The sequence below is a fragment of the Uncinocarpus reesii genome, genomic scaffold, assembly GCF_000003515.1.
Source record: "Uncinocarpus reesii 1704 scaffold_5 genomic scaffold, whole genome shotgun sequence".
Taxonomy (NCBI): Eukaryota; Fungi; Ascomycota; class Eurotiomycetes; order Onygenales; family Onygenaceae; genus Uncinocarpus; species Uncinocarpus reesii.
In genome coordinates, this window is record NW_003052496.1 from 1,920,145 (window position 1) to 1,945,567 (window position 25,423).

The following is a 25,423-nucleotide window of genomic DNA, read 5'->3' on the forward strand; positions in this document are numbered from 1 at the left end:
TTCCGATTTCTCCTAGCGGCATGGAGCAGTGTGCCTTTTACCGTGGGGACTTTTTTACTACTTCAGGATCAGCGTTGTTTCATTCGCGCTTTATTAGTGGGCAATCAATGCGTGATTCTCGCGTTTACAGTGCCAAATGTACGGGAACGATGCCTGCTTCCGAGATTGAGATCGATCTGAAGAAGGGCGTACTGTGTGTGCTCGGAAATCCTACCGACAGCTCGGAACAAGTCACCGGGTCATAGAACGGACCGATAGCTCGGATCTTGCGCATTACATAGTAGTTAGAGTGATGAATGGTTCATAAATCCATCAACAAACCGAAAGAAATAAAAGCAAAAACAGCAATTAGAAACCAACGGCGAATTCCGCTCTCATCCAACACTGCCTACCAGAAACTGGCCAACTCAGGTCCCACTATCTCTCTCACTCCCTTGAACTCCGTATACTTCAGCTTCGTGCAATCAGCTTGCAAAGTGCTTCATCTCATGGATTTCATCTACATTTCCATTCCCGCCCAATGAACCAAAGCCTCCGACAACGGTCTAGTTTCGTGTTTTCAACCACGAAAAGTCCCTGTAATTGCACCACCAGGGTCATAGGCTATCTAGAGCTCATTTTCATACCCTCGAGAACCGACATCGCAGACGACCGTATATAAGCGCTGGTGACCATGCTAGCATGAGGCTGGCTGGTCCGATATCGGATCATCCCCGCCTCGCCCCAGGGTTATATCATTGTCGAACAAGATGAAATATCTTAATTAATTCTTCTCTAACAGTTCTTTTAAATATCTCATTATCTATTCCTTTTCACTGTTTCGCTTCGTTAGTCCCCAAACTCTGATTCCGAGCGGAGCGGAAAGCCAAGACCCAAGAACAGGCGGACGATTCCGCGACAAATAATGGGAACCCAGGCTCCAACCAGCGGAGCGGGAGCGGATCATTGGACGGCAGAGGTAGCCCATTCCTCCCCCGCCCCGTACTCCCGAACAAGTTATCTCTACTTAACCACAAACTATAAAATCTAGGCGTACAGCGCATCCGCCGCTTTCGTGCCCCGCTTGACTCAAAAGATATTACATTATCTTGACCCGCAACCGACGGACCGGGTGCTAGATATTGGCTGCGGAGATGGAAAGTTCACTGCCAACTTTGTGGATCGAGTGGAGTACGTGTTGGGTTTGGATGCTTCAAAGGGGATGATCGAGGCAGCGAAGAGGGATTTTGCGAGGGGGAATGCGGAGTATAGGACGGTTGATTGTCGGTATCTAGATCAAGAGCTGCAGGGGGGAAGTGTTGCGAGCGCAACGTGGGACAAAGTGTGAGTTTGGCACCTGGGCCTTGGTATGATTTGCAAAAATCTTCCGGCTGATCGTTTTGACGGGCAAAGAGTATCAAACGCCGCGCTTCATTGGATCCTTAGAGATCCTACCACCCGCGTTGCGGTGCTGCAGGCCATCCATGGGTGTCTGAAACCGAACGGGTCATTTATCTTTGAAATGGGAGGGCACGGGAATGTTCCTGAAGTCCATGCTGCGATCATCGCAGCTCTTGTGCACCAGGGCGTGAAAATCGAGGCAGCTCGGCAAGTGATGCCGTGGTTTTTCCCATCAGAGACCTGGATGAGAAAGACGCTTGAAGGTATTGGCTTCAGAGTGGAGAGGCTGGAGATGGAATATCGGCCTACCAAGTTGACGACTGATGAGAAGGGAGGGATCGAAGGGTGGGTGCGGTTGATGGGCGCGTCACCGCTGGAGGCGTTAGATGAAGGAAAGAGGGAGGATGCAGTTAGAGAGGTGTGTGAAGTACTGGAATCGGTTATTTCAAGAGAAGAAGATGGGAGTAAATGGTTAGGATATGTAAGGCTGAGAGGAGTTGCCATCAAGGGGGAGTAAAATGATGAACTAAACGTTCCATCAGCCGATTTACACCTCATCAAAGAACCATATTTAAATGCCTTGCATGTCTTCTCATTTTTAGTCCGCCCTCCGTAGGCTCTTAGGATTGAGGCAGGTCTGAAAAATGGAAGCAAAAAAGCACTTAGGAGAAACAAAACGTCTTCAGCGTGGCAACCCATCCCACCCAAAGGTAATGTCTTTACTACAGTCTAACCATCACAGTGCACGCGTACGCGCCGTGTTGGAAGGCCGAAAGCAACGACAATACCATGGGAAGGAGAGAGCTTCGCACCGATGGCGCCTTGCTCCACCTTGCTATTTCATCAATGTTGCGCTTTTCTCGGGTTTGATTCCCGAGGGACTTGTGATCTGCCAACCATGGAGACGGGAGGTTGGAAGACGTGTTCAACTCTGTTCTGAGTAGCGCGAAGGAACCCCTTTGGTGAGCCAACACAAGATGGAAACCGATAGAAATCGAAAAAGAAAGAGATAGCAAAGAACAGTGTAAACACAAAGATTGCTGAGATGGGATATAGTATAAATATACAGATGTCTATTACCAAAAGACAATCAAAATTCCTCTAAATGGCGCCAAATCAAATGCAAAGCAATAATGTACAGTACAACGGAGAGATATGCCAATCATAGAGTACAATCATGCATAAACTGCATGTATATCCGATGAGGAAAGGCAAGCGTCAGATGGACGTCTTATGCAGTGTCCGCAACAGCATCATGGGTGATGGGATCCGATTCCGCATTGCTGCCCATCGACAAGCTTCTCACGTCCCATCCGTCAAGGCTGGATGCATTCTGCTTATTGCCGAGTAAACAGAAAACACTCTCAGTTCCTTCAACGAGGTATTTCTGAGCCACTCTGTTTACATCCTGGGCCGTAACATCCAGGATCTGTTCACGCCAACGTTGATCCATGTCTTGCGTGACTCCGGTCAGGAAATACCGCTGGCCTTCCTCGTCCACGCTCATAGGAGCGTCAAGGGATTGGAAAATGCCAAGTTTGGCTTCATCTAGCTCCCTCTGTAACCAGGTGCGGTCCCGTGCAAAGGCGCCACTGCTGTTGAAGACTTTGAGAGAATTCATTGGGTTTGGGTCGCGATAGCTGGAGAAACTGAACAGGCCCTGAATCGGGCCGTTAGAGGCGCCAGCACCGTATGCGCCACCCTTCTCTCGGATTTCCGGGTGCAGGTACTTGTGGGTTAGGAGTTGAGATAGAACGCTGAGGGGCGCGCTATCAGGGTCTATAAATGGAGTTGTTCTGAGTGCGAGGCCAGAATATGATACTTGGAATGGGAGATCATAAAGAATTTTGCTCGGTGAAGGCTTAAAACTGGTAGCGCCATTTGTGAGTGGCGGTGCAGTAGTCTTCGGTAAACGGCTTAGCCATCGCTGAATGATAGCTTCATTTTCACTTGAGCTTCCCGGCTCACAGACAACACGGATACGAAGTTTAGAAGACCTAGAAACGGCGAAAGATTGGATCAACCGCAACTTTTCGATGAGTTGTCGCAACTTCTCTGGAGAGCTTTCAGCATCTCGAAGGAGATCGGCGACAGCTTGGATCTGAGACAAGCCCGATTTCTGCTCCTGGATCCAGAAACCTTTAGACAACCCGGCAGCAGCAACATTCACAGCGAAGCGGTGTCCTGAACCCGCAACTGCATCTAGCGCACCGTTCGTGTTAGAGCGAAGAAGTTCTTGAACCATTTGCGGCGCAGATTGACTTGAAAAATCAGCTTCGGTAACGAGAGTTGTAATTATGTCAAGCATATCAGGTATATTTTTATCCATCGCATAGCCGGATAGCTGAAGGCCCTCTGTATACTTGCCTAGGTCGAACGGCGACGAGACGGAAAATGTGGAAGACGAAACGCCCCCGGTCTTTAGTTTAATCAAGTCTTCCCACTGTTCCATGGTCATCTTGGCCGTCCCAAGTCGCATGATGGCCTCGTTGAAGAGTGGAAGTAGCAATCTCAACTCGTCAGGGATATTTTCGTATATATTTAACCCTTGAAAGTAAGAAAGGCCATTGGTTGGTGCTTCACGCCAGACAACCTCAACACCGTCAATTTTTGATTCTCTCACCGGTTTCCGCTCCATCTCTCGCGGAATATCCGTTATATGCACAGTGGGTAAGCAGCTAACGTCTGCAAGCTGAGCTGACTCTTGAACTTTTAGGAGCTCGAGCTCCTCCTTTTTCAGATGCTCAATGGCTTTACCGGTTGAGACATATTTAGTGGCGAGGTCTGTCATTTTGGTTTCTTTACGGACAGCTTCTCTTTCTGCCAATGTTTGGTTATACGTGGGAGAACCAGCCATCGTAAACGTTAGGCATTTGTCATTCATAAAATAAGTTTTCATTAGGGTCTCCAAGTATGCCGGCTTCTTCCACCGTCTCTCGAATTCGTTAACAATGTCGTTCCACACGAGTTCTCGGGTTGGATTGAATCCATTGAACCAGGCTGACAGGGTTTTCTCTAGCACTCCAAGTCCAAAGTTGGCGGTTTTGTGCCTCAGCGCAAGTTCCAGTTGATGCAGATAGCCCATGACCTTTTCATTATTGAAGCCGTTTTCTAAGCATTCTTGGAATACCTGTTCGACCCGTTGCTTGACAGCGGGTACATCACTCTCTGATACACCATTTAGCCCGACGGAAAATATTGGGACCTTGCCGGACGTGTCCAACCCTGTATTTGGCGTGAAAGATGAGCCAAGTCCACTTTCGACCAACGCCTTATACATGGGAGAGCCATATCCATCCAGGAGTAGTGAGGATAGGATACCGAGGGAAAAGACTTCAACTTCATCGGTTGAGTCGCCGGCAAGCCAGGAAATCGAAGTTTTGTGCTGCTTATCTTCGCTTGTAAATGGGTCCATGGGTCCGTTGACAGTGTAAGTCACAGGGCCAGCACTTAAATCTCTGGGTAATTTGACGTCTAGTTCCGAAGAAGCCCGTTGGAAGCCGTCCAGAACGGCGCCTACTTGCTGTAGGTGATCGCTGAGAGCCATATTGCCATAGGTGAATAGCTTCGCATTGCTCGGATGATAATTCTTCTTGGAAAAGTCAACGAGTTGCTTATGCGTAAGTTCAGTAATATGCTGCGGGTCACCTCCCGAGTTGTTCAAGGCGGGGAAGATGTGCTCTTTGAATCTGATATAGTATAAGTAATTGGCGTCCGTCATCTGCCCCTTCATTTCATTGTACACCACCCCTTTGAAGACGATGTCGCCACCGGGAGCAGGCTCATCGCCGGCTTTCTGCTCCGCAGCTCTGGGGTTTTCAGGGCCCAATCGCCACCCTTCCTGTCTAAAATCCTCTTCCTTGAGGAGCGGGTGTAGTGTAGCATCGAGATAGACCGAGAGCAGATTCTGGAAGTCTTTCTTATTGGTGGTCGCGAACGGGTAGGTGGTGTGATCGGAGGAGGTGAAGGCGTTCATGAAGTTGGAAAGAGACCGGGGAAGCATCTTGAAGAAGGGATCTCGGACAGGATATCTAGAGCAGACCATGAGTATAAGCTTGCGTTTAAAATCATATACAGAGCTGGCAGCACTGACTTTTCGCTGCCACAGAGCGTAGTGTGCTCCAGTATATGCGGCACACCCGTCGCATCTGGCGGATTCGTCTTGAAGCCGATGCCAAAGACATTGTTCTTGTCGTCTCTCGCAACGTGCAGGTAGTCGGCATCGGTGGTGTCATGCTTTAGGCGAACGGCAGTGAGATGGAGTTCTGGGACATGCTTTTTCTCAGCAACCGTAAAGCCATGGAGCTTCTCTCCGACAGAAGGATAGGCACTGAGGTCTGTCACCGTCGACGCTGCCCGTATGCCTGGGAGAAGCTGTAGACACGGATTTCGCAGCCTGGAGGCTCCCTGCCTCAGCGCACGCGTCGAAGACCGAAGCATCGTTGGAATCTGCGGATTATGCCAGTCTCACACGTCCAGGTCCACGCGCAGATTCACGCCAGATGCACAGAACGCCGCCCTCGATGCTCTGCTGCTCGCCGTCGACGTCGTGAAATCTCGCCAGCAGCCAAGACGTGCTGGAGCAGCGCACTAGTCGGCAGCGGCCAATCACGTCCGGCTCCCCTCTTGCTTTCTCTCTCCGAACTCTCGCTGCTCTCGTTCAGCTGCAGTGAAAGACCACACACTCTGCACTCCCGGCCGCTTATACTCGAATGTCGTAACACTTCCCTACCGGCGGCGAGAACTTGTGTCTGGTGTTTCGTCTGAACTGCCCTCCCCGTTGCGTCGTGGCTCGGCTGCTGTGTGTCAATCGCGGCTGCTTGTGTTGTGGAAAACTCTGAAGGACTGCGCACGCAGAGCACGAGACCGTCATCGAAGCGCTGGGGCGTCGACCAGGCGAGCAAGAGGTCGTTCCGTGAGCCGGCTCGACTCGAATTGGTGATCTCGGTCGGCTTGCGGCCAAGTGATGGCAACTGTTTCGTCGCACCCCCATTCGAGCATCAACCACTCTTACTCATCGCCTCTGAGCCCTGCCAGTTCCAACTTCTCCACCGGACGCCCTCCCTCTGTCAAATCCGCGACAATGGCTCCAGGCGGCATGAACAAGAAGGCAAAGGGCAAGAAACCGGCCGATCCCACAGAAACCTCGAAGTTATTGGCTGCCAAGATCTCTCAGCTCGAACAAGATGCGGCTGGCGAAAAGGACCAAGAAGCGGAGATTGGTACGTGATTCTGATGTGAATGTGTCGCTGATACGGACGGTCAGAGGCTGTCTTGCTTTTAGAATGTCGCTTGGTTGCGCAGAAGCGAACCGGAGTACGGTGCTGACCCTCTGCATGTAGAACGCGAGGTCAAGAAGGCCACTCGGGACCTGAACCAGCTTCTGAACACCATCGAGTCCCCCATGACCCGCCTAGAGACCGTGCATAAAAAGTACACGGAGCTGCTTGCCGACATGAAGAAACTAGATCGAGACTACGCCAAGAGCAAGAAGCGGGCCGACCAGCTACAGAAGGACCAGGACAAGGGCAAATCCGAGCTGAACAAGACGGCCACGATGAAGGATAAGCTGGAGAAGCTGTGTCGAGAGTTGACAAAAGAGAATAAAAAAGTCAAAGTGGGTTACCAACTACGGACCTTTGCGAATATATCTTTCCAGCAACAGGACAATGTCTGATCGGTGATCGTATGGTTTACAGGATGAAAACAAAAGACTCGAAGACACGGAACGGAGAGCTCGTGGGATCGTCAACGAGCGCCTTGATTCGCTATTGTTTGATATCCAAGATGTGATGGCGCAAAAAGGAAACCCCAGAGTGGAAAAGATTGATATCGACCTGGACGAGGCGTAAGTGGCACGTGGACGCTTTACGGACAAAAAGGACGCAGCGCCTCTGACTATGACTTAGGCTTCGTGCAAAGATCAAAACTATCGGCGAAAAGTTCGAGCTCCGCGAACAACACTACAAGTCCCTCCTCAGAAGCAAAGACGCCGAGATCCAGAGTCTAACCGCAAAGTACGAAGAGCAACGTCGAGGCGCCGAGACGGAGTCGGCAAGATGCCGTGCATTGAGCTCACAGGTGTCGACGTTTTCGCATACCGAGGCTGAGCTGCGAAGCCAGCTTAATATATATGTCGAAAAGTTCAAACAAGTGTGTTCCTGGTTTCCCTCCTGTTTATCTCCTACCATTGCCAAGCGGTTATGATTATCATATCGATGGTTAATGACAAAGCTCGTAGGTCGAAGATACGCTCAACAACAGCAACGAACTCTTCATGACATTCCGAAAGGAAATGGAAGAAATGTCGAAGAAGACCAAACGGCTTGAGAAGGAGAATCTCACTCTGACCCGCAAACACGACCAGACGAATCGAAACATCCTTGAAATGGCGGAAGAACGCACCCGAAACAACGAAGAGCTTGAAAAGTGGCGTAAGAAGAGCAATAACTTGGAGGCATTGTGCCGGCGAATGCAACAACAGGGCCGGGGTCAGGCACTGGCAGGGGACTTGGATGTGGACGATGAAGGCACGGAGAGCGAGTATGACGACGAATACGAAGATGAAGACGAAGAAGAACTAAGCGAGGACGGTGATTACGTTGACGGAGACGGCCATCATCAGCATATGACTGGGCCAAAGCCGACAGAGAAGCCAGTCTTTGGGCCTCCGCCGCCGCCAACGTTGGCCGAGGCGAGATCCAACGGCAACCGCAACCTTGTCAATGGATACAAGCATTGACTCGATTGTTAGTGTTCGCCGAATGGGAGAGGTTGGCGTCATCCGCCATGGCCTTGTCGTCAGGGGCCACGCACCGCGCCTGGCATGAATGGAATGAACTCCATTTCCTCCCCATACGATTCTGGCATATCTCGGGTCCACGACCACTTTCTAACGTGTTGGTATTATGCCTCTCTGCTATTGTGTGATTTATTCTTAGAGCCCTGATTTCCATCGTGGGATTCTGTCCACTCCCATGGTTCATTGCTACTATCAACTGTTGAATTCCATCCTGATCTGCTTTGGCCTAACCATACCTTTCCTCGTCTTGATATGCTGCAGTTACCGATTCGGACTGTGGATGGTCTTTGATGTACATTGTATGTAACTGGAGGTAGCGTCAGTGCAGCTTTTTTGACGAACCGATGAGCCTGATGTTACCCGTTTGCCATGAATAAATTATGGTGAGGGTTGCTATAAGAATCATGGATTGTCAAGTCAAAAGGTTGACAGTGATGTCGACTACTCCAAAGAGATATATACAGGAAATCAAACCAGCTTCATACGCTAACAAAATGCGCAGCGGATCAAAAGTCGTAACAGAGTATCCTAATATCATAACTTGCTCCCCGAGACCAAATACGTATTACCCAGCCGCAGCATCTGCGCGGCCTCAGCAACCATGGTGTCCACAATCTCCTTTGCAGGCTGGATCTTCTTCACCAGAGCCGAAACCTGACCCATCAAGAAGGGCAGATCGACATCCCTGCCCTCCTCCATATCGTGCGCCAGCGGGACCACGCCGCTCTCCGTCAACCGCCTGATCTCCTCGGGCCTCCTCTCCCACTCCTTGACATACTCATTCGGCAGCACGCGCAGCGGCCGTCCCGAAACCACCAGGGTGCGAATCGTCTCGTTGAACCCAGCAGCCACGACGGCCTCCTTGTGCATGCGACTCGCGCCGCTCTCCTCGGCCGCAACGAAGCGCGTGCCCACCCACACACCCGCGGCGCCCAGCATGAGCGCGCTCGCCAGGCTGCGCCCGTCATTGACGCCGCCGGCCGCAACCACCAGCGGCGCCTGGCCGGTCAGCGGCGAGCGGTACTTGCGCGTGGCGTCGACGACGGCGGGGATGAGCACGGAGAAGGGGATGTCGCCGGTGTGGCCGCCGCCCTCGCCGCCCTGGGCGCAGATGATGTCGACGCCGGCCTGCATGGCTTTCTCAGCGTGTCTGGGGGCGCCGACCATGTTCATGACCAGGATGCCGGCCTCGTGGAGGCGGCGGATGGTGCGCGCGGGCGGGACGCCGACGGCGGAGACGAATAGCTTCGCGCCGTGGCGGATGGTGACCTCGATCAGCTCGTCGAGCTGGCCGTGGGTGTAGTCGTGGTTTGTGGCGCGGGCGCCGTTGCCGACCTGCGGCAGGGCCAGGTCGACGCCAAAGGGCAGATTGGGCTGGTCCAGGTGCGATTTGAGCTCCGTGAGCATCTCGTCGAGCTGCGCGGGCGTGTAGCCGAGTCCGCCCACGGTGCCGAGACCGCCGGCGTTGGAGACTGCGGCGGCGAGAGGGCCGCCTGAGGTGCGGGCCATGCCGGCGAGGAGGACGGGATGGCGGATGCTGAGGAGGTCGCAGAGGGGGGTTCTGACTTGCTGGGCCATGGTGGAAGGTATTCGATGGATTGCGAGTGTCTGGATAGAGAATGGGTATCACAGGTCAAGGCGGAGAAGAGCGACAGTGATGATATATGAAGATGAACGCTGCAGCTGTCCTCGAGCTGCCCTCCATAGTCAAACCCGCCGTCCCCCTCTCGTGGTGTTGGATCTCCACAAGATGCGATGAACCGCGGCCCAGGATTAGCCGTGAGAAGCAGCAAAAGCACGCAGCGCCGAGGCGAGGTTTACGCATGAAGCGATAGTGAAGGATATTTTTGGTTCTTTACCATTTACATTTGGTGAGGATTAACTATTCAATAGAAAAAGGAGAGAGTGAAGCTATCAATCAATCTATCAACCCTGTAACAGTCTTGACGTCTTTATGCGCTCCATTCCGTAGCAGAGGTCACCCAAGAGAAAGCACTCCTTTGTGCAGTTTGAAAGCGTACATTCTTTTATTGCGTCCCTTTGCTGGCTATTCTTTGATGTCGAACAAAGCAAGTTGAAACCAGGACATGCAAATAGCCGGATATATTCCATCATCTTGTGTCTAAAGTTCACTTTGCAGTTAAATCCAGGCAAACTTGCTGCGACTTTCCGCCAGAATGGAAGACAGGAGCGGGCGCTGTGACTCACCAGCGGAGTATATAAATCTCTAGATTCTGGTTGAGCAATTCAGATCTACATAGAGCTCATACAGGGAAAAATATGGCCAAGTTCTTCTGGGGTGTCTGTCATCATGGAAGCTAGAGCACCAGCTCCATGATGACAGACACTCCAGGCCTCAATAAAGAGGTATACTGTCTATTGGCATTGATTGCCATCAGCAGTATACACTCGAGGCTGAGCTGTGCTAGGGGGAACCCGAGAAGTATGTTATCTTTAGCACATCTGTCGGAGCTCTTTGCTGACACACAATTTATAGGCCCCCCGGGGTCTTTTATGACCCATTGTCTCACAGCTAAGCGTGGAGTGGATGGTGTTGCCACTTCATGAACTTGTTGTTGAGATATTCTTCGGTGGATGGCTTGGAGGAAGCCTGGATGGGACAGGAGTGGTTCTTTTACAGAATCCAAATACTCTTGTCCCATGACGAGGTATGTCATTATTCAAATGATAATAACTCTATACTGATGTTATTGTTAGGATATCGAGAATATCCTTTTTAAGAGGTCGTTTAGGGGACATGGGAATTCTCAGAATGAGATGGAACGATATCTCAATGATGAGAACCTGACCACTGGGTCAATGCCTCTGTTGGAACAGTGGCAGAACCTGGAGTCAGCCTTCCCAACAGTGGCTCGTATGGCCAGAGATATTCTGGCCATACCATTGACAGGTGTCTTCAACACCGCGCGAGACACTTGTCATTATCGACGGTCACGGTGTTGGAGAGCGGAACATGGTCACAACTTGCAAATGCCCATAGAGACCTATCACCCGGACCAACATCTCCTTCAGGGCATTCTAATTGGTACTTGATGATTCCATATTCATTCCCTGCTGCCGTTCATTTAGAAGGGATGGGGCATATCTCAGATGCCTTAGTTGGAAGAAAGAGGTGGACAAATCTGCAGATAATAGCAGATTTGGACATTCTTTTTGGCCCCAATGAGACTGCTGCCAGACAGTATATTCATAGTTGAAGGCAGTGTGCCCGAGCTAGGATTCCCAATCTCATTTGGTGAATGTTCCAACTAGAAAGGGAGTGTTATGGAGCAGAATTGTACCATGTGGCGAGAATTACCGGAAGACCAGCACCAGAACCACACAACCTTCTTCGTTCGTCGCCTGTACCGGAGGACGATAACACCAGGGACCACTATTAAATGGCACCATTCCTTCATTTCTATTCTCATTTTCCTATGTTATCTTCATTATGCTGTTGCTTATGTTATTTCCTTTGTGCTTTCCTTTGTGAGCCTAAATTGACATTCTCGCATGTACTTAGATTGCTTTTTTAATTATTTTTTATTTCTTTTGTCTCTTGTTTTTGTCTGATCTTTTCGCCAGGGGACGGCGATTTTCCATGCCAGGGAGGTATGCAGTGGGTAAACCTGTGTACATCTACTTTTTCACCGACATGATCCTTTCATACTCGACCTTGACTATAAAGGTTGGGTCGAGTCTCTCCTTCGAGAGAAGAGACAATCTTATAACACACTTTTCATACATGTTCTTACTCATTAGATAGATTATACTACAGCCTATTCTTTCTATGTGTGAGGTTCTTACTATTCTGACCTTCCAGTATGGAGGCATTGTTTGTTTGCACATTGTTGCTATATGATTAGCATGAGGAGATTCCGCCGCCGTACATGATCGAGAGCACCCTATCCTCACCTTGTTGCTTCCCTATGATATTGTTCTTTTTGTTGGGTTTGTTGTTGATGAGCATATACAATCGATCACCATTCCATCACCCTACTACCACCCCTACCGAGGCACATACACATGGGAGAGTGCCTTCCCACGACTGCCCACTTCAATACATGAAGCCATGCCGCCCGTGTTAGGATCGCGTCCTCGGATCAACTACAAACGATGATAGGGACATTGTGATAAACGCGTTTTATATCAAGAAATGGCTGCTAATAGAGTACCTTTTGACTATAGTCGTATATTTGAGATCTTGATCTGTTTGGGCCATTCACATATAGGGGATGTCGCCCAACATGCACATTGAAATAAAAGAATTAAAAGAAATAACCCTTCCAATGTTATAGAGCTGTCACCAACAAACCCACACAGTGAGCCAAACATCGTAGGCCGCGGAGTCTCGAATCGAACAAAATATATAAACCAAATATTCGCGCGAAACCCCGACTGTAAGCTGGCTATTGGATCAGCGAAAATGCACGAGAAGCCATTAGACGCAAGAGAATATAGAGAACAAGCATTCATATGTAGACGCAGGCAGAATTATAAACCAAGGTTAGCTGAGAAGTGCAGCCCGTGAAATGTTCCGTGGGATGGTATTCTGAACCGGCTCTTGCTTCACACAAACGCACGGGTGCCCAGATTCTAGTTCTCCTCCAGAGCTGAAGCCGCAGATTTTGCATCGGAGGGGGAAAGAAATATATATATTGCAAATCCAAATGCGGCAATCGGTGTCATTTTGGCAGCACGCCGTGTTTATATTATCCGGTTGAGTAGTACAGCAGCGGCACAGGCTCGTCAACTAGCACGCAGACAAGGACCATTCCCGGGGGAATGGGGAAAACGCAGAATCACTTCGAATTCGCCAGCCAAGATGGGAGGAGTCGTTGTTCCGTCGATGTGCCGCGAGCGCCTGACGCAAGGAGGCCGTGATATACTCGGGCGGTTTCTTTGGTCATGGCGACGCACCGGCCAACAGGGATAGAAATCGGGGTATATATAACGCCGTGGCGGCACGGGCTTGGTCGAGAAAGAAAAGTCCCGGCAAAGGGATGCGAACACGATCTGCTGTGCGAGGGAGTGTGGTAGCAGTTATATAATCAGCACCGGAGACGCCATCTGGATGCTAGTATATCAGTTCGTTGAAGTCAAGAGGGTCGCCTGGACGGTGCTTTATAGCTTGTCAGCTGGGATCTCCGTCGATGCTTGCTCCAGCCGTTTTTGCTGCTTCAGGTTTGCTCCATCCGTGGGCATGTTGCAGCATCAAATATCAATTTCCATGCTCGTCGATATGATCTGATTGTCTCCATCGCCGAAACAAGTGCCGATCGGAATTGATCCGGCTACGAAGCTAGTTAGTTAACTATTAGTGAGTTCAACAGTTAGCAAAGTTCAAAAGAAGCTCCAGCTTGTGCGAATACCCGAAGACTCATAGCTGACTTGCTGCTGAATCGCAGCGGGACCTCTTGTCGCGAAGAGATGGAGAATAGCTCCCAGAGACGTGCCAAATGACCGTTGCATCCGTGGCAAGACTTCGAACGCGAACAGGGTGTCTGGAGTGTGAGAACAGCCGCCCGCATCTGTCGTGATACCGTGCTGACCGGTAACCGTGACAGGCCGTCGACGCCGCAAGAAATGCGATGAGAAGAAACCGCGCTGTGCCGGCTGCTCTCGCAACGGCCTGAGCTGCACATGGCCCTCGGAGTTCCAGCCTGTCGACAGGCGGCGCCGTCGCCCATCGCCCGCCAGCAGCAATGGAACAGTCGACTCACAGGCCGGATCCTCGCCGGGCAGCTGGGTGTCCGTTTGCTCTACGCCGCCCGACATTCCAGCATTCCTGCCGTCCTTTGCTGCGATGCCGTCGCCCTTTGACCTGGAGGAGCACTTCAATCTCTACTGCTACTTTGCCAGCTCGTTTCTCCCAACCCTCGTGCGGTCGCGATCCCTGGCGAAATACTCGGACCAGACACACATCCTGAATCTGGCGGTCCAGTTCCCGCCGTTGATGGGGGCCATGCTTGCAATCACGGCGCTTCAACTGTGCGGACGGGACGACTCGTATCTGCACTTGGGCCTCAAGTGCTACCACTTCTCGATCCAGAACCTGCGGGAAGGGCTTGCTTCGGCCAGGTATCAAGGCAGCGAGGACTGCCTGCTAGCAACTACAATTCTACTATGCCTCTGGGAGGTGAGTTGATCAGGACTCTGTCCGTTTATAACCTCCGCTGACAGGACCAGAATGCCCAAACCCAAGGCTTCCCGCAGACGGGCCACCACGTTATCGCCGCCGGCAACCTGTTGAAGCTCAGGCGCCCCAAGCCCAGAACCTCTTCCCAGTCCGTCCTCGTATTTGAACGTACCTGCGTCGAGTCTTTCTTCTACCATGGCACCCTACTTATGCTCTTCGACCGAACATTTGACCCCCTGGGCGATGCACAAATCCTCGCCAACGCCCAGCAGTTCTTTATCGACCCCGACCACCCCGATGACGCGGGACCAGGCTGGACAAACACACAGCCTATTCTGGACGCATCCTATAAATTCTTTTTATTAACAGCCGACGTTACGAGACTTTCCCGCGTCAGCCAGCCGTTTAGCGATTCCGAATTGACGTTGTACTATCGGCTCCAGACAGACCTGAATCGATGGGAAGAATCCATTCGCAAAGAATCGCAAGACCAGAACCACGACCAGACCGGACTGCTTTATGTCCTCGCTATCAAATTGCTTCTGCTGAGGATGGATCCCCAACTACCACCCGAGGACCTCGTCCCGCAGATGGAATCTCTCTTACAAGAGGGATTGAAGATCACCCCATTTCTGAGTATTGCCATGAGCTTCGTGTACTATTCCCTATGGCCTATGACCGTCCTTGGGTCCATCGCCATCGAGTCGCAGGACCGAAGGCCCTTCCGTGAAGCGATATCTTTGTTGATTATGAAAGGGCGAGAGGGGATCGGGTGTTGGGCGCTAAAACGCCTGGAGAACGTCTGGACCGCGACCGATGAACTGTCGGGGCGAGACCGTGGCTATCAGATGCTAAACGGGCTCCAGCGACTGCTGGAAGGGGATTGCTAAACGCGTTCTTCTCCACTTGGTTTGATCATTTTGTAATATTCAATGCACGATCGGAATATACGCTAAAAAGAAAGTGTATATTTCAAAATCCTAACTATAAAACTATGTGATATATTGCGACCCGTGCGTATGGGACGCTTATTGGAAAATCCCCGATTCAACACACTACGTCTACTTTCTGAGCGACTCGTCCACAGTGATAGTGTGCCGGAGAAGAATTTCGTCCTGCATGGTCCTTGTGGCCAGTTGGATGTGGCAGGGAGCGCCTTCGATTTCATCTGGCTGGTCTACGGGCCTTTTGTTAGCGGTCTGCCTCGTCTCGGTTCAACTTTCTGCCCCTAAACTTACATGGAGGATTATATTTCACTGGCCTAACAAACTCTGCATCGGCAGCCTTGTCGGCACGACCCAATGGGATGGTAGAGGCCGGGTACTGGCGCTCTGTTAGCCCAACGCGAGTTGTCAAATTGGTTCAATGAATTTTCAGCTTACGTTCAAAAGATTGGCCCAGATGGTGTAGAATGGTGTCTCTAGGAGGTCATGCAAGACCGCGCAGCTTTGGAAAGCAGGTCCAAGCAGGACGTCCAAGTTGTTGTCTAGGTACACGGCGCGTATCTCGGCGGCGTACTTCATCTTGGCGGCGTTCAAGTCGTAGAGCTCACGAAGGGTGGGCTCGGGGGTATTTGGGTTGAAATCGAATGTACATTTCAGCGATGGGATGAACGGTTCGCCGCTGCTGGTGATTGCCTTCAAAACGGTCTTGTCGGGGTCCATGTTGAAATATCTCATTCCCACTTTCTGCATGCCGGCAAGGGAAGGGAATTTGCCCGTCAGGTCGACGATCTTGTGGCCAGCGGCTTGCAGCTTCTGTATAGCTTGCTTCAAGGTACGCACCATAGGAGGGTGCAGTGGGAGTTCTGGATCTTCTGGGATGATGCCGATTGTGAGGATGGGCTTCTTTTGTGCAGGCTCGATCCACGGAGTTCCGAGAGCCATGTCGTCAAGATCCGCGGCTCTTGAGTTGAACACAACCTTGAGCAATAGCTCGAGATCCCTGGCAGTGTTAGTCAATGGGCCGGCTGAGGGAGCAATACCGGTCAGCCCTGGACGACTAGCGGAGCCCTGTCCGGCGTATGGGATTCTCATGATCGATGGCTTGAAGCCATAGGTGCCGTTGGCGATGGCGGGAATGCGGATTGAGCCAGCGATGTCCGTTCCAACACCCAAAGGAGAGCCTCTCATGGCAACCAAGGCGCCTTCGCCGCCACTGCTGCCGCCCGCACTGAGATTGGAGCTGTTAGGGTTGAGGCAGCGGCCAAACACGTTGTTGTGCGAATCGCCGGTCATCATGGTCTGGGGAACGTTGGTCTTACAGTACAAAACGGCGCCTGCTTCGAGGAGGATCTGAACCAGGGCCGAATTGTGAGACGCCACGGGGCGGTCGAGGAAGGAGACGAAACCGAGGGATGTCGGGACGCCGATGATGTTGAATGTCTCCTTCAAGCTGATGGGGAGGCCGTGGAAGGGGCCGACGGTCTTTCCAGTCCGAGCCAGATGGTCATCGAGCTCTTTCGCGCGCTCCAGCGCTTTATCAAAGAAGGTCTCCGTCAGGCAGAACGTCACCTGCTGGGCGATCGCTGCGCGCTTCGCGAAGGCGGTCGTGACTTGGACGGAGGAGAGTTCGCGCGCGGCGAGTTTCTGCAGGAGTTCGGTGGCGTCGTAGTTCTCGGTGATTTCAAGCTCCTTGGGCGTGAGCAGGCCGCAAGTTCGCGGCACGTCCATGACGTTCCGCTTGACGTTCTGGGAGATTTCCTTGGTGATGCCGCTGGGGAGCAGCCATGCTTTGGGGATCTTCGCAGCGGCTTCGGCCTGCTTGACCTGGACCTTGAGTTGCCAGTCGGGGACCGTCATTGTGGCAGAGCACTGTACTTGTAGATTTTCGAAGTAATTGAGTATAAAACCGCAATCTAGTCAACTGCTAGCACTTTAGATGAGTTGAGTTTCTCCTCTCTCGGGGCATAGGCAACCCCTTTTAAACCACCAACACTCAACGTGCCGCCTGACCCCTTCGGCATAAAAGATACTGCTGCGACATTGGATTCCCTCCATGCAGATACAACCCGAGCTGCGATGCGGGGTGAACCAAGAGCTTCATCGAGGGGGAATATTGCTTTTGAGTTCATCGTGGATGGCGCTTCTCCACCGGTGGCTCTACAGGGAGCCGGGGGAAACGCGCTACCAATGGCGTACAATTGCGCGAGAGACTGCTCAGCGGTTCTTCGCCCCTTTCTAACTTGAGAACCAGGAAGATGGAAGGTTGCGACGGAGCTGTGCGTCTCTTGTCGTGTGCTTCCGACGAGACCAAGTGATGGGTGAAGACGAATTCCGAGATCAAAGCATATTCGGAATATCGAGGGATGGTAATGAATTGAAAGCCCGTGGTCTATTCTGCTCAATTTACTCCGCCTGCGGGCGGTTTGCCGCTTGAACCGTGTTTCTGGCCTCGGAGCAGATCAGATCCTCATGCCGTCGCCTGCGGAATTGGACTGCGCCAGTGTCGTGGGCTATGATGGAGCTTTATAAATGGAGAGTGTCTTATGACCAGGCTCACCATCGAACAACTAAGGCTATGCGCTTTTGTTTCACCCATCATTTACTGAGGATATTGCTCACTTTACGACGAGAATGACTGCCTGCGCTCAAGACAAGGCTCCTCGAGACGAGATTCGGGAGGCTGTCAATGCGTATATTGCTAGTCTGTCGGACCGGTTATACAAGTTAAACAAGAGCGTGAGTAGATCTACTTTTGAAGATTTTATGCTATAGACTGACGGAGAACTCCCAGATTCACGAGAACCCGGAACTTGCATTCAAAGAATATCACGCCCACGATGCGATCTGTGACTTTTTAGAGGAACTCGGCTTCAAACCCACGCGTCAGGCCTATGGATTAGCAACGGCGTTTGAGGTTACAAGCGGCTCTGGGGGCCGGTTTATCAATTTCAACGCTGAATATGACGCCCTTCCGGGAATCGGGCACGCCTGTGGGCATAATCTCATTGCCACAGCCAGCATCACAGGATTTCTGGCCCTTGCGTTTGCGATCAAGAAGTTTGGAATAGAGGGAAGAGCTCAGCTGCTTGGGACCCCGGCTGAAGAGGATGGTGGTGGGAAAATCGAGCTGCTTAATGCTGGTGCATATAAACTGGCTGACGTTTCCCTGATGCTGTAAGCCCTCCCAGCTTCAAGATGGGTGACCCATTGGCTGATTGCAACTTTGAAAGACATCCCATGTCAGATGCTAGCTATTGCAAACAAGGAGTCATCGGCTCTTCCGGGTCCGGGTCGATCGCTTGCTACGACATCGTGTGCACTTATGACGGTGTCAGTGCCCATTCTGCCGCCAATCCATATGAGGGCGTCAACGCTCTCGACGCGGTGGTATCGGCATACAACAACATTTCCATGCTCCGCCAGCAGATCAGGCCAGAGGAACGGATACATGGGACCATTCTGCAGGCTCCCAAGATCACCAACGCCATCCCCGAGCACACGGTCACCAAGTACTCAGTCCGAAGCCCGACCATCAAAGGTGCGCAGGAGCTTGGAAAGCGGGTGCGCAAGTGCTTAGAAGCCGGTGCGCTTGCCACGGGGTGCAAGATCAAGGTCGAGGAGAGTCCCATCTACGCGGAGCTTCGCATCAACCAGCCTCTCTGCGACTCCTTCCAGGCTCACATGGGAGAGCAGGGCGAGAAAATCTTTTCCGCAGAACCCAAGGGGTTGACTGGGTCGACAGACCAGGGCAACATCTCTTATGCTGTTCCGGGCCTTCATGCTCTCATTGGCATTCCCGTCGAGGACGGCTCGAATAACCACACTCACGGATTCACTGCGGCGGCGGGGACGAGAGTTGCACATGAACGGGTTGTGAAGGGGGGCAAGGCCATGGCCATGACTGGATTGGATATTCTGCTGAATGATGAATTTTACGCCCGGGTGATGGCGGATTTCGAGCTAGATAAAACACGTAGATGATCTAGACTTTGTCTCGACATTGTTTGTATGGGCGTCAGACCTTTTTTCCGCCTCCTTAAACCTATAAACAACCAGTTGATATCAAAGTGTGAACCCGGAATGTGTTCCGTGCTACACTCGAGCCTCTAGTTTTCTACCCTTGTCCCAGTACCCTCCTGGTGAGAGTACCTTGTCCCCAGCTGAAAAGTATATACGATCGCTGTGCCTGTACGCCAAGTCCGGGTCAAAAATCTGATTCTGACTGTGGAGACCCAAGCTCCACCACCAAAGCTCGACCTGATCATCAGCCAGCTCGCTTTGACACCGGCCATCAGAGAGCAACGACGAAGCGTGGACTCGTCTTGAGATCTACGATTCGGTTCCCCTTCACAGCTGATATTCGGCATCAAATCGCGGCACCTGCACATCCCCAGCACAAATCCTCGCTTCGTCTCGCGTCTGGCAACTCGACGATAAGCTTCTCGCTATGGCCCGCCCCAATCAGCAGCATTTGCGCGCTTCTCCGCCGCCACATCTCCGCACACGCAGGCGGTTCAGTCTCTGCATCCCGATCCTTTCCCTGCATACCCCGGATTTCGCTTCTCCAAGTCATGGCGACCGCCACCGTTTTGCGTTTCCCGGCCTCTTGGAAAGGCAGCTTTAGAGCGGTGGTGACTAGTCAAGGATGAGCGCTGGTAATCTCCCTCTTGCGCTTGGGACCGATCTCCAGGGTGAGATTGAGCTACTGCTTGGGCCGGCTTGCTGCAGCTACGGTTACTCCTCCTTCGTCGCGTGGTTGAGGGAGCGAGATAGTGCCATATCGTTTGGAGCTTGGGGCCGGCAAGGTTCACAGTCTCTCTGATATAAAATAGGCCTGACGATCGCTTTTCGTCTGTTTTCCGTTTGTGTTATCAGCTTCCCACTCCAGCCTTTTAACCTGGTGAGCTTCGAGGCTGCTTCACCACGCTCTAAACCGTTCACTTTCTTTGCATTGCTTGCCCTCTATCCTTTCTGAGTCTTTCACGTCTACGATGTCGGCAGAAAAAGACGCCCAGGGCCCCGTCGTCGAGGAAACGGAGTCTGCACTCAAAGTCGAAACAGGCAAGCAGGACGGCACTCAAGATGTCCTCGTTGACGCAAGCGATGAGGAATTCCGTCGCGTACGATGGAAGATCGATCTCGTTCTCATGCCCTTGCTGTCGTTCTGCTACATGTTGCAATTCTTGGACAAGCAGTCTCTGAACTACTCCACCTTGCTTGGGATGCTTCAAGATACAAAGCTCAAGGGGAGTGAATACTCCTGGACGGCCGCGATTTTCTACTTTGGTTACCTGCTGTGGTCGTATCCGACGACGTACTTTGCCGTGAGAATGCCGATTGGAAAGTACCTCTCAGTCACCGTGTACGTGCCTCCTGTTTGCCTCTAGACAGCATATACTGATAATGAAATCCAAGAGTGCTATGGGCGGCGGTCGTCCTGTGCCACGCAGCCTGCAACAACTTCGCCGGTCTTATGGTCGCCCGCTTCATGCTCGGGGTCACTGAATCCGCAGTGGCTCCTGGCTTCTCCTTGATCACTGGAATGTGGTACACTCGCAGAGAACAGCCTCTCCGGCACGGAATTTGGTTTGCCGGTTCATGCGTAACCAGTCTATTCGGCGGTCTCCTTGCCTACGCGATTGGCCACATTTCGGGCCCCCTTTCACCGTGGCGCTACCTGTACTTCATTTTCGGAGCCGTCACCGCCCTCTGGGGTGTGGTTTTGCTTGTTTTCCTCCCGGATAGTCAGTCCAATGCAATCTGGCTTACTGCTCGCGAGAAGAAAGTTGCCCTCTGCCGAGTCCTCGAGAACAAACAGGGCATCAAAGGGGGTAAATATAAATTGTACCAAGCCATCGAAGCTTTCAAAGACCCTATCAACTGGTGCTTGATTCTATACTGTTTCTGCGTGAACATTGCCAATGGCGGTTTGACAGCGTTTGGATCTCTCGTCATCCAAGGGTTCGGATACGAGGGCCTTTCTGCCCTGTTGATTCAGATGCCTACCGGTGCCGCCCAGCTTGGTTTCGTCGTCGCCTCGTCTCTCATCTGCACGTATTGGAAAGGATCTAGAACCGTGGTGATGCTGAGCTTGTGCTTGATCAGCCTGGTGGGGATGGTGATGATGTACGCACTGGACCCTGGGAACCGATCGGGACGACTGGCCGGATTCTGCCTCACCATGGCATTTTCAGCCAACATGCCATTGGGCCTCTCCCTGGTCGCGAGTAACGTCGGAGGACTCACGAAAAAGGCGGTTATCAACGCTTGCATCTTCGTGATGTACTGTGTCGGCAACGTGGTTGGACCCCAGTTTTTCCGGGTCGACGAGGCGCCACGGTATGGACGGGGGCTGAAAGCTAGTCTCTCGGGCTTCGCCTTGGGTGCTTTCTTTTTACTCATATTGGGGGTTTATATGAGGTGGGAGAATATACGACGCGACAGGGTCTATGGCAAAGTCGGGGAGCAGGAAAACAACGCCAACAGCGAGGATGACCTCCTAGCTAGTCTTGAGGATAAGACAGATTGGGAGATGGAACGCACTTTTAGATACCTCCTCTGATTGAAGAGTTGGTCTGTATATATGTCTCTAACAAGTGTGCTTTTCTTCAATACGTGGATTTGTCTGAATGCAGATTATTTTATGGCCTTTTAACTGAAGGCATCACTTCCACGTCGATTGCGATGTAGTTAACTGCTAGATACTGGCCGCAAGAGCATTCTCCTATTGCTGTTTGTCTGGTTTGTTTGGAGACCAAATAATGACTAAGCATTAAAAGTGCCCTTGCCTAACAGGTTAGCGTATCTTAAGCCGCGCTAAACCCTAAACGCGTCAATTGACTTTCGCGCGCTGGAAAGCGAGCTGGAGAGCAGCGACGGCGAGGATCTTGAGCAATTGGAGACGACCACCGTAATGGCAGATGAAGAGGAACAGTTTCTGTGTCCCCCAAGGTATGGAAAACATTGATTCTCCTCCTGCTAAGCTGAGCCTGACCAAGTGGATAGGGACAAAGAAGATTACCCCCCGCGGTTCCGACAAGAGTCCGCTTATAACCCCCTTTCCACCTTCCATCTGGCCCCCGGTGAAACGAGGAATTACCAGCAGCAGTATGCGGACATGTACTTTTTACGGCTGGCAAGGCTCAAGCCTGTTGTGTCGCAAATTGCGGCTGCTGAATGGGAGGGGTTTACAGTTTGTACTCCCTTTGCTTTCCACTGTGGTCTGGATGGATAGAATATCGCCTATGTGGAGAGTTGCTGATATGTTGTATGACGTAGATTGCCGGGGAAAATGCCCGAAGGGTTGACCGCGTACTGGATGTGAGGCAGGGCCAACTTTGCTGGGTCGTGGGAACCGTATATATGGACCTGCCTCTGAAACCAAATATTCTGGATGATATTTCTAAAGAGGTGATAGCGCAATCATAACCTCTACTTCCGCTTTTCGACTAATACATGTTTCTTGCAGCACTGGACAGCCGCCCCGCCTCGGCGAAAAACGTATTTAGATACCTCTAACCAAGAAAGCGCACAAACTATGCTGGAAGACGAATCGGGCCGGCTCCGACTCACTGGTACTCTACTTCAGTCTGCTTTACTGGTGACTGGCGCCGTTGTAGCTGTACTTGGGACCGAAAACGCCAATGGTGATTTCGAGGTGATAGATGTCAAGGTGCCCGATCTACCGCCCCAGCCTACCAGATGGGAACGCGACAGCACGGATTCAGGATCTGGGAAGAGGAAACGGAGCCTATTAGATACTGCTGATGACGGACCAAGGAAGAAGATCGCATTTGTCAGTGGGCTCGGAATCACTGGCACTTCAGGAGATACTGTGGCCTTGTCGCTGCTGGCTGATTATCTCCTTGGTTTCGCCGAGGGTGGCTCCATTCCGACTAACTCGACCCAAATATCCCGCCTCATAATAGTCGGTAACTCCCTTGGACGCGATGTGTCTTTGAATCTTGAAGAACAGGATGCAAATGAGGCAGTGAAAAAGAAGCGGCAGACCAAGAAATACGGATATGACGCATCAGCGTACAATGCATCGCCAATAACTCACCTTGACAATTTTCTCGCCGAGATTCTTCCCAGCATACCCGTCACCCTGATGCCTGGTGAAACTGATCCTGCAAATTTCGCTCTACCCCAGCAAGCAATTCACCGCGCCATGTTCCCGCGGTCTAGAAACTACTGCTCGCCCCCTCGCTCAAGTCTCGAAGAGGTGCAATCAGAACCCGGATGGCTTGATACCGTCACGAATCCGTGGCAGGGGGATGTTGAAGGGTGGAGATTGTGGGGCTGTAGTGGACAAAACGTCGACGACGTGCTGAAATACATCTCTCTTGACGATGATGAAATTGAAACTTCGCGAGATCCCGAGGGCGACACGCGGTTACGGTTGATGGAAGCCATGTTGCGGTGGAGATGTGCGGTCCCCACTGCACCGGACACGATATGTAAGCTTGTTATAAAGACCGTCTCTTCCATAGACCTACTCTAACAGTTCCCGTTCCCAGGGAGCTATCCGTTCCAGGATATCGATCCATTCGTCTTACAGGCATGCCCACATGTATTCTTCGCGGGGAATCAGCCTACATTTAGGACTACGCTCATCGAAAGATCGGGTTCTACGATATCGGATGTAGATGAAGAGCAGGCTGTAAAAGTGAGGCTTTTGACCCTCCCTAAATTTAGTGAGACTGGCGAGTTAGTGTTGCTGGACGCAGAAACCCTCGAAGTGGAGGTTGTTAGATTCGGGGCTTGGCAAAGCGCGAATAAAGATGGAACGTAGTTATTTCACTGGCCAATATGTGGGAGGAAGATATAAGCGCCGAGATGAATGATCTTGGGTACCGGGAACGGCTCCGGCCGTTAAACTATTCAAGCATCAGGGCATTATGGAATTGAACTGAAACCTGCTAGAAGATAGATCCATTAAAAACACCCAAAGCAAACCAGCAGTTTCAGCGCATTTAGTCCGTCCCGGGCCCTTGATATCCAGTATCGGGTAGGTATAAATGTCTCACTGCACCCTTTGCAGTCAGTACCACCAATCGAATAACGCCACCAGAACTTCCGTCCCATTTGATAGCTTCTTGCAATGCTCCCTTAACAAACTCTACGCCCTCTGCTTCCGACATGCCTTCTCGCCAGTGTGCATCGCAGTAGCCATAGATATACGTCGAGCCGGATCCGCCAATTGCATAAGCCTGTTTGTGGAGGGAGCCGCCGAGTGGGATGGAGTAGACTTGCCCGCCGTGGCGGTGGTCGTAGCCAGCGATGATAATCCCGGCACTATTTGAAGGTCAACACAACGGCCCAAAAGAAGAAGAGAGGATATTGCGATTTTGGCAGCTGTACCTCAACATGTCCTTGTTATCATAACATAACTCCTGGAACAGGGCCGCGGCTGTTTGAGTCGTGGGAGGCTGGTCATATACAACGCCGTACATGCCTAGATGGTACCGAACGATATCGGCTACGGCTTGTGTATCAGCTGCTGAGCCGGATCGGCAGCACCAGATTGTGTCGTGAACTTGGGTGAGTTTGTCGGTCACGCGGTTGGCGATGTAGGCGCCTGTGGTTGTTCGACTGTCGGCGCCGAGAATGACGCCATCTTTGAAGTTTATGGCCATGCTGTTGGGAAGGTAGTGTGTTGGTATCTCTTCTCGGCTTTAATAGGCGGTGTTTAGTTGGGGCTTACATGGAGGTACCAAGGCTGCACACGGCCGAGTGATTAGCGATCGCGCTCGTTGAGCTGATAGAACGAGTACCTACTTTACTTCTCCCTTCTTAAGATGTTCCATATCCACATGTATTCCATCTGTAGTAGGGGGGTTAGCAAGCTGCTGTGATATCAGCTGTGTCTGTACCACGGACCTTCTCCCAAACAACCGCGAACGCCGTGATGTCTCATGTTTTCGTAAAGGGAGCTGCAAAATCAAGCTATATCGGAGCTCTATGGCTTTTATAAACAGATATTCAAAGTGCTTTCAAGCAAGGCCAAGGTCAATCGCCGTTGATAATCAAGGTATCTGGAGCTCCAGCTTGGGAGGCAGCACACCAGACGTGGCTCGCCCAATCGGGAATAGTCCAAGGGCGTTTGTACATTTAGGCGCATATCTGGTTGTGATTGGCCAACGCGCTTGGTCGCGC

The 25,423-nt window shown here is 51.7% G+C and overlaps 11 protein-coding genes across 11 annotated transcripts; 6 read left to right on the plus strand and 5 right to left on the minus strand.

Moving 5' to 3' along the window:
• Window positions 1–904: 904 nt before the first annotated feature.
• UREG_07705 (uncharacterized protein) lies at window positions 905–1,955 on the plus strand (the record flags this gene model as incomplete). The annotated part of the gene is made up of 4 exons (XM_002582886.1): window positions 905–958; window positions 1,031–1,323; window positions 1,426–1,798; window positions 1,923–1,955. 4 exons carry the CDS (start codon window positions 905–907, stop codon window positions 1,953–1,955), a joined length of 753 nt encoding a protein of 250 aa, XP_002582932.1.
• A 656-nt stretch (window positions 1,956–2,611) lies between these two features.
• Window positions 2,612–5,820, minus strand: UREG_07706 (uncharacterized protein; the record flags this gene model as incomplete). The annotated part of the gene is made up of 2 exons (XM_002582887.1): window positions 2,612–5,411; window positions 5,474–5,820. The coding sequence occupies 2 exons, from the start codon at window positions 5,818–5,820 to the stop codon at window positions 2,612–2,614; spliced, it is 3,147 nt and encodes a 1,048-aa protein (XP_002582933.1).
• A 643-nt stretch (window positions 5,821–6,463) lies between these two features.
• On the plus strand, window positions 6,464–8,122 carry UREG_07707 (uncharacterized protein; the record flags this gene model as incomplete). The annotated part of the gene is made up of 5 exons (XM_002582888.1): window positions 6,464–6,602; window positions 6,723–6,997; window positions 7,080–7,228; window positions 7,290–7,533; window positions 7,622–8,122. 5 exons carry the CDS (start codon window positions 6,464–6,466, stop codon window positions 8,120–8,122), a joined length of 1,308 nt encoding a protein of 435 aa, XP_002582934.1.
• A 594-nt stretch (window positions 8,123–8,716) lies between these two features.
• UREG_07708 (uncharacterized protein) lies at window positions 8,717–9,760 on the minus strand (the record flags this gene model as incomplete). Its single annotated transcript, XM_002582889.1, has 1 exon — window positions 8,717–9,760. The coding sequence occupies one exon, from the start codon at window positions 9,758–9,760 to the stop codon at window positions 8,717–8,719; it is 1,044 nt and encodes a 347-aa protein (XP_002582935.1).
• Window positions 9,761–10,746: 986 nt separating this feature from the next.
• UREG_07709 (uncharacterized protein) lies at window positions 10,747–11,236 on the plus strand (the record flags this gene model as incomplete). Its single annotated transcript, XM_002582890.1, has 2 exons — window positions 10,747–10,851; window positions 10,901–11,236. The coding sequence occupies 2 exons, from the start codon at window positions 10,747–10,749 to the stop codon at window positions 11,234–11,236; spliced, it is 441 nt and encodes a 146-aa protein (XP_002582936.1).
• A 2,289-nt stretch (window positions 11,237–13,525) lies between these two features.
• UREG_07710 (uncharacterized protein) lies at window positions 13,526–14,149 on the minus strand (the record flags this gene model as incomplete). Its single annotated transcript, XM_002582891.1, has 2 exons — window positions 13,526–14,006; window positions 14,106–14,149. The coding sequence occupies 2 exons, from the start codon at window positions 14,147–14,149 to the stop codon at window positions 13,526–13,528; spliced, it is 525 nt and encodes a 174-aa protein (XP_002582937.1).
• A 1,233-nt stretch (window positions 14,150–15,382) lies between these two features.
• On the minus strand, window positions 15,383–17,122 carry UREG_07711 (uncharacterized protein; the record flags this gene model as incomplete). Its single annotated transcript, XM_002582892.1, has 3 exons — window positions 15,383–15,498; window positions 15,560–15,644; window positions 15,704–17,122. 3 exons carry the CDS (start codon window positions 17,120–17,122, stop codon window positions 15,383–15,385), a joined length of 1,620 nt encoding a protein of 539 aa, XP_002582938.1.
• A 774-nt stretch (window positions 17,123–17,896) lies between these two features.
• Window positions 17,897–19,246, plus strand: UREG_07712 (uncharacterized protein; the record flags this gene model as incomplete). The annotated part of the gene is made up of 3 exons (XM_002582893.1): window positions 17,897–18,001; window positions 18,057–18,322; window positions 18,454–19,246. The coding sequence occupies 3 exons, from the start codon at window positions 17,897–17,899 to the stop codon at window positions 19,244–19,246; spliced, it is 1,164 nt and encodes a 387-aa protein (XP_002582939.1).
• Window positions 19,247–20,256: 1,010 nt separating this feature from the next.
• Window positions 20,257–21,827, plus strand: UREG_07713 (uncharacterized protein; the record flags this gene model as incomplete). The annotated part of the gene is made up of 2 exons (XM_002582894.1): window positions 20,257–20,627; window positions 20,681–21,827. 2 exons carry the CDS (start codon window positions 20,257–20,259, stop codon window positions 21,825–21,827), a joined length of 1,518 nt encoding a protein of 505 aa, XP_002582940.1.
• Window positions 21,828–22,178: 351 nt separating this feature from the next.
• On the plus strand, window positions 22,179–23,979 carry UREG_07714 (uncharacterized protein; the record flags this gene model as incomplete). Its single annotated transcript, XM_002582895.1, has 4 exons — window positions 22,179–22,216; window positions 22,271–22,457; window positions 22,734–23,724; window positions 23,963–23,979. 4 exons carry the CDS (start codon window positions 22,179–22,181, stop codon window positions 23,977–23,979), a joined length of 1,233 nt encoding a protein of 410 aa, XP_002582941.1.
• A 261-nt stretch (window positions 23,980–24,240) lies between these two features.
• On the minus strand, window positions 24,241–25,184 carry UREG_07715 (proteasome component PRE3; the record flags this gene model as incomplete). The annotated part of the gene is made up of 5 exons (XM_002582896.1): window positions 24,241–24,562; window positions 24,629–24,904; window positions 24,972–25,025; window positions 25,046–25,091; window positions 25,148–25,184. 5 exons carry the CDS (start codon window positions 25,182–25,184, stop codon window positions 24,241–24,243), a joined length of 735 nt encoding a protein of 244 aa, XP_002582942.1.
• Window positions 25,185–25,423: the final 239 nt, after the last annotated feature.